General features: G+C 45.7%; 1 protein-coding gene across 2 annotated transcripts in view; it reads right to left on the bottom strand.

Moving 5' to 3' along the window:
* Positions 1–1,139: 1,139 nt before the first annotated feature.
* Positions 1,140–6,165, bottom strand: part of sulf2a (sulfatase 2a) — a 50,104-nt gene continuing 45,078 nt past the window's right edge. The window contains exons 9-22 of one of the 2 annotated variants that reach the window (XM_053868407.1): positions 5,935–6,063; positions 5,720–5,776; positions 5,479–5,608; positions 5,196–5,400; positions 3,933–4,179; positions 3,765–3,861; positions 3,606–3,700; positions 3,478–3,537; positions 3,229–3,395; positions 2,995–3,137; positions 2,752–2,860; positions 2,639–2,672; positions 2,264–2,317; positions 1,140–2,028 (exon numbers count right to left, since the gene is read on the bottom strand). In XM_053868407.1, the coding sequence (XP_053724382.1) occupies positions 1,998–2,028; positions 2,264–2,317; positions 2,639–2,672; positions 2,752–2,860; positions 2,995–3,137; positions 3,229–3,395; positions 3,478–3,537; positions 3,606–3,700; positions 3,765–3,861; positions 3,933–4,179; positions 5,196–5,400; positions 5,479–5,608; positions 5,720–5,776; positions 5,935–6,063 (1,558 nt within the window). In that variant the 3' untranslated portion in view covers positions 1,140–1,997. The remainder of the gene's footprint in view (positions 2,029–2,263; positions 2,318–2,638; positions 2,673–2,751; positions 2,861–2,994; positions 3,138–3,228; positions 3,396–3,477; positions 3,538–3,605; positions 3,701–3,764; positions 3,862–3,932; positions 4,180–5,195; positions 5,401–5,478; positions 5,609–5,719; positions 5,777–5,934; positions 6,064–6,165) is intronic. The other variant, XM_053868408.1, reaches the window with a different exon arrangement.

The following is a 6,165-nucleotide window of genomic DNA, read 5'->3' as shown; positions in this document are numbered from 1 at the left end:
ATATATAACAAATACAAAACAGTGTCAAAACCACCAGTAACTGGCGTACTGACCATGGCATTACTGTCCAATTCCCCTGACCTGAACCCCATTGAGAATTTGTGGGGTATTGTGAAGAAGAAGCTGAAAGACACCAGACCCAACAATGCAAATGAGCTAAAGGCAGCTATTGAAGCATCCTGGGCATCCATAACACCTCAGCAATGCCACAGGCTGTTTGCCTCCATAGCACGCCGTATTGAAGCAGTAATGCATGCAAAAAGATTCCCAACCAAGTACTGAGTGCATTAATGGATATTTCCAAATGATTGATTTTTTTTTTTTTTTTTGTTACTTGGCCTGAGAAAATATTCAAATATTTTCAGATTGGATTTTTGAGTTCTCTTAAGCTGTAAGCCATATTCAGCAATATTAGAATAATAAAAGGCTTGCAATATTAATATAATATTATATAATTCAGTTGAGTTGTAATGAATCCAGAATGTATGACAATTTGTTTTTTTGGAAATTGCATTACAGAAAATAGAACTTTATCACAATATTATAATTTTCGGAGACAGTCATATATATATATATATATATATATATATATATATATATATATATATATATATATATATATATATATATATATATATATATATATATATATATATATATATATATATATATATATATATATATATATATAAATATGTTATATATACAAATAAATATGTTTATGTGAAGAGGAGCACTGGTTCTTCTAACCCAGAGGGAGTCAGCAGCAACACATATGAAGCTATTTTAGCTGAGAATGTCTGGGACTGTGTTCTTTTTGGCCTGGTTATGATGAGAGGATCAGAGAAAGCGCTTGGATTTGGAAGAGCTTTCCTTCTGACGGGCAAGTTGACCCGAGTCCAGAGGCCTTGAAGGGCATTTTAGTTCATGTGGAGGAGGATGGTGGCTGTAGGTGAGAGGTGACCACCTTTTGTCCACCATTATCAATCCTGAAAACAGCAAAGTCAAGTCCAACATGGCAAATCATTCTCTCCTGGTTCTTAAACCACCTACGCAGTTGGCGTATTAAAGCGAGTGGTGACTCCTGAGTGGACTTTATCCGGCAAACAGAGACCCCTGCTGGACAATCACTCGTCATGCAGCCTCACAAAGACAAGTTTAATCTTTTTATTCACAGTCACTACTCAGTCTATGCATCTAAAAACTCAAGCTAACAAAGTCAGGGTACTAAAATCACATCGATGACGTTGTTGGTGTTGGTCTGCCGGCCCAGTCAAACATGTACACGGATCGTCTCCTCTTCCCACAGTGAACTCTTGAAGTGCTCTTCCATCGAGGGACAAGGATGTGATGGAACGCTCACGTAAAAGTTCATTTGTGCCAGCTCTTATGATACATTGAGGTCCGCCTCTTCGGTATTATAAAAAAATATTGTAAACATTTATATTAATTGCACCACATACATTCAGAGACATACTGCACTGTACAGCGAGGGGGCTCCTCGGACTCGTGATCCTCTAGCACCAAGCTGGACAAACTGTTGGGAAGGTTCGCGTGGTCTCACAGTACGACGGAGGAATAGGACGATGCAACGGACTGACACGTGACCCATGTTTCGATCGACATTCCTCTGGGTCAGCGCTGACTAATGTACAAAAGTTGTGTTACAGTTTCAGTCTTGCTTCTGCCAAGAGTAGAAAGTCACTGCCATGGATCCTACTGCAGGTGCTAGGGAGACACCCGTGACTTCATTGTGCAGCTGCCACGTACAGACGGTGAACGGAGGCTGATATACAAGCAGTGAGATGGAGTCACAGCATCCTGTTGGTGGTCAAAGCTGGAGTGGAAATGTGTGCAAAGTACAGTCTTCTGAGCTTCTCTCATGCCTGGATGAGGCACATCTTGTCTCCAAGAGAACTGTGGTCCATCAGAGTGTTTCGGGTCCAAGAGTTCTTCAGTGCTTCATCCTCCGAAAAGAGTTGGTTGTGAGCGGCAGGTTAGCCCACCCAGCCCTCCCAAATTTGTCCTCTGTGCAGGGATAAAAAACAGGAAAAAACATTCAAAAAATAAAACCAATAACAATCACAGAAGAGAAAAACTATAGAGCTGCATTGCTTTTTTTAAACAGAGTGAAGGGATGGCGTCGCTAAGCAATGCAGTTCAGTTTTTAACATGGAAAATGGAAGAGAAAATGATGCAGGATCACGTGACCAAGTGGTGAAAAGCTGCCTGGCTGAGGACGGATGGAGCAGGACAAACTCACAGCGATTTGGAGGAAGGCTTCTTCACTTTTGGCCTCTTTCGACGATGAACTGGCCTGAAGCATGCACAGCACGTGAACACGCGCAGGGCAAACGCATGTGCATGGAGAAACACACACACACACACACGCACACAAAACACACATGCAGCCACACGTACAGCAGAAACAACATTAGGAAAAGGAAAGCGCAGAGTAGGCTTCTAATTTGGCATCTGCTTGTCGATAGGATTTGAAACACTGGCGTTCATCATGTCTTCATCATCGCCATTGGAGAGGCGATAAGCAGAAGCAAAAACCAGGACACAGTGGGGAGGTGCACGCACTAACACAAATCCCATCTGCAGTCTTTGTTAAACCAATCAGCTGTGAACATACCTGTAGTCGCTGAGGTAGTTCCGCTCCTTCCCCCCTGAAAGGAAATGGAGTTAACATCAGTCTGAGTTCAGAGCACCTCAGGGGCCTTCAGCCGTCACGTTTGTGCCACTCACTCTTCTCCGGGTTGCACTGCTTGTGTCCTTTGCAGCTCCTCAGGTCCATGAGCTGCTGGTGCATTGAGTTGAGGGCGTTGCGGTCAAGGGTGCTGACGGCGTTTATCAGCTGTAAACAAAGACAACATGCAGCTTTGGGTTGACTTTGGAATCACCCCAGGAAAGAGGGCGACGCCCACAGGGTTCAGATGATCTTGGCGCGACAGCTGATTATCTGCGCTCTTCTCTGAACAAACAAAATACCTGGTAAGGGTCAGTGTTTAGGTCGAAATACTCCAGGAAGCCGGTGGCAAATTCACAGAAGAGGAAGTTGTGCGTGTCGTTGATGGTCCTCAGGCACCAGTATGTGTTGTTGTTGGCGCTGGTGCATGCACAGAATGGACCCACTGCGGTGGGGAAGAGTGGAAACGCAGGATATTACCACCGAGCCAAAGTGATGTTTTCAGCAGACATGATGATGAAGATGAAGGTCCGCACTTGTCCACAGGGGGGCGGTCTGCCAGTGGTGGTTGTCGTGGGTGAAGCAGGTGAGGCCGGGCATGCTGCATGTGTCGTTGTTCTGGAGCCTTTTCAGGAATTTTCGCAGCTTCTTCCTGCGCTTCTGCTCCTTCTGCAGCCACTGGCTCTTCTGCTTTGACGGCATCCTAAACACGACAGGAGAGGGGGCATCAAATGGTGACGTGACCACTGTGCGTTCAAGAGAGGAGGTGAACTTCTGTCGATCACCTGAGCGTGTTCATGCTACTGGCACTGAGCATGAACGCCTCTTTGTTCTTCATCAGAGCCCTGAAGAGACAGGAGACCAGGGTGACTCCATCTCTTGTCACATGAAACTGTGGCAGTGCAGAGCTCACCTGGGAGTGTTACACTGACATTCCTCAGGTCTGACCTTTTTCAGGTGACCTTTAACCTCGCGAAGGTTCTTTATCTTTGACTGTAAAGTTTCAATCTTGCCGGAGAAAAGCACACATGTGAGTCAAGGACCATGTGACCGTTGTTTTTCTGAAAAGTACCTCATGCTCAATGTGCAGTTTGTGGTCCTTCCAGGCTTGCAGGGATTTGTAGATGCCACCGTCGCACTTCACGGTGTCATTCATCAGAATGGAACACCTACAAGAGGCGACGCGATATTTACCCCAAGACGGAACTCTCCCTGAGCCCCGCCCGTCCTCCACGCTCACCTGTATGTGACCTTGAGAGCTTCGGATGGAGAGAGTTTGCTGTTGGAGGTCATTCCCATTCCACTGAACTCATCCACGTCATGGCGGTTGCTCAGAGGTCTCGTCTTGTCTCTGGTCCAGCTGCTGTTTCTGGAGTGGATGGGTCGGTAACCTTCCTCCAGATCCACTGCGTACAAGTCTCCGTCCAGCTCGAATGATACGGAGCGGGCCCAGCGCTTTCTGGTCGCACCCTTGCTGGACTTTACCTCTATGAGATGGACCAAATGTAGTCTCAGTGTTGGTACCTCTGAGCATAAACACACTCATACAGTCAGTGAAACAGCGGTTTTACCATCTCTAGGATGCCAAACCCTGCTTAGCTATAGGGTGCTCCACAGTCATGTTGTTTTAATCATGATCTATCATTTCTGTCCAAAAAGATGCTTGAATAAAATCAAAAGTGAGTTTTGCAGGATGGTAAAGCTCCGTTCTCATCACAACTGTGTGACAAAGCAAACTGAGGAGGAAAGCATCACCTGGTGGGCGTGTCTCCAGTTAAAAAGTCAAGCCTTTACATTTCTACACCTCCATCAGCGCGATGAAGTCTGCACAGTCTTAAATCATTTTAGTGTCTGTTGGAGCATGTGCTTTAAAATATAGAATTGATAGGTCTATACAGAGCCCGGGAAGTGACATGCATGACTTTATTTATTTTTTTTATCCCGAGATAACAGTTATCTCGCGATAATTTTTATCTCAAGATACAATGGTAAATGTCAGCCCATGCGTAGCTGCCTCTCTGGCAAAGCATTTTGTATCCGTCCTCCTAGATCCACAATGTCTCCCATGGCTTCATAACTGTTTGTCAACGTTGTCAGTCACTGTCTGCAAGTCAGAATATCGCCGACGGCAAATTCTCTTTGAACACTGTGATTAAGTGCCTTCTACTCAAAATAATACCATATGTGGCTAAGCTATTTGTAGATAATTTTTTTTATGGTGATAATTTTTATCTCCTGATAATTTGTAACTATCATCTCGGGATGAATAATAAAAAAATAAACACATGCATGTCACGTAACCGATCGGCAATGAAGGACATGCAGACAGGCGCGTTGCTTTGCCACGTGGTGGCAGTAGAGACTCATATCTCACACTCAGACCCAGCTCGTGACGCCTGTTCCCTAAGTTTCGGTGACAGTAGGGACATTCACTGACACACAAGCGTCTCTCCATGTGTCCATTAACAACCATAAGAAGTGTGGAGTGAGGAGACGAACTTACTCTTCTTGGGGAAGACTTTCTTACGCTTAAGAAGGGGTGCTTTGAAGCTGTCATCCCTGCAGTTGCAGTTATCAAAGTTGGAGACTGGCAGCATTTGAGGAGCGGCGGCCATCAGAGCTTGCATCCTCGGGGCGAAGAGGCCGGCCATGCCTTTACACTTGTAGAGCCGAAGCTTTCCAGTAGGGTCCTCCACACACTGCCACTTCTGGAACAAACATGGCAGCCTGTGAGGATCCATTTCACACGCATGTCCCCAGTTCTCTTTGTCCTAAACGTCAGGTACCTGTCCCGGCTGCTGACAGGACGTCTGGTACTCCGCCTTCTGGCAGAGGTCTTTCACCCGCTGGTACTTTGGCAGGAAGTTCTCCTCCTGAGCCATTTCCTTCCCATCGGCCCTCTTGTGCGGAAGCTTCCTGGAAGGTTTGGGACAAATGATTTGCCATTAAGACTGGTCAGTCAGCCAAGGACATGGAGTGAACCTCACACAACGTTGGAATGTTAATATGTCAATCAATACGACCCACCCTCGCTCCACCAGGAAGGAGTCTCTCCAGGTTTTCACTTTCCTGTTTATCTGGAACCTAAAAAAAGAGAGAGGAAAGTTTCAAAATAGAACTTTTTAAATGTCAAGCCGACATCACAAAGAATTGAATGAGTGGATAGACGCGTGTCTGGTGCGAAACAGAGAGCAACAACTGAGTTTAAATCTCAGCCTGTGAATGAATAACATGAGTGTCACCTGTTGACTGGCTTGTCGGTGTCCAGCAGCTTGAGGATGGACTTGCCATCCATCTCTGCGGGGATATCAACGCCAGCCATGTCCAGCAGAGTCGGGGCCAAGTCGATGTTCAGCACTACATTTGGGTTTCTGTAAGGATGAATGAATTAAGGATGAATGAATTATAAGACAAGTACAGTACTCACACGCGCATCTACGGGAGACAGCAGCTAACCCTTATGTTTTTGGACG

Source organism: Synchiropus splendidus, chromosome 6, assembly GCF_027744825.2.
Source record: "Synchiropus splendidus isolate RoL2022-P1 chromosome 6, RoL_Sspl_1.0, whole genome shotgun sequence".
Classification (NCBI taxonomy): Eukaryota; Metazoa; Chordata; class Actinopteri; order Syngnathiformes; family Callionymidae; genus Synchiropus; species Synchiropus splendidus.
The sequence above is the reverse complement of the archived record's forward strand: the minus strand, read 5'-3'. Positions and strand labels throughout refer to the sequence as shown.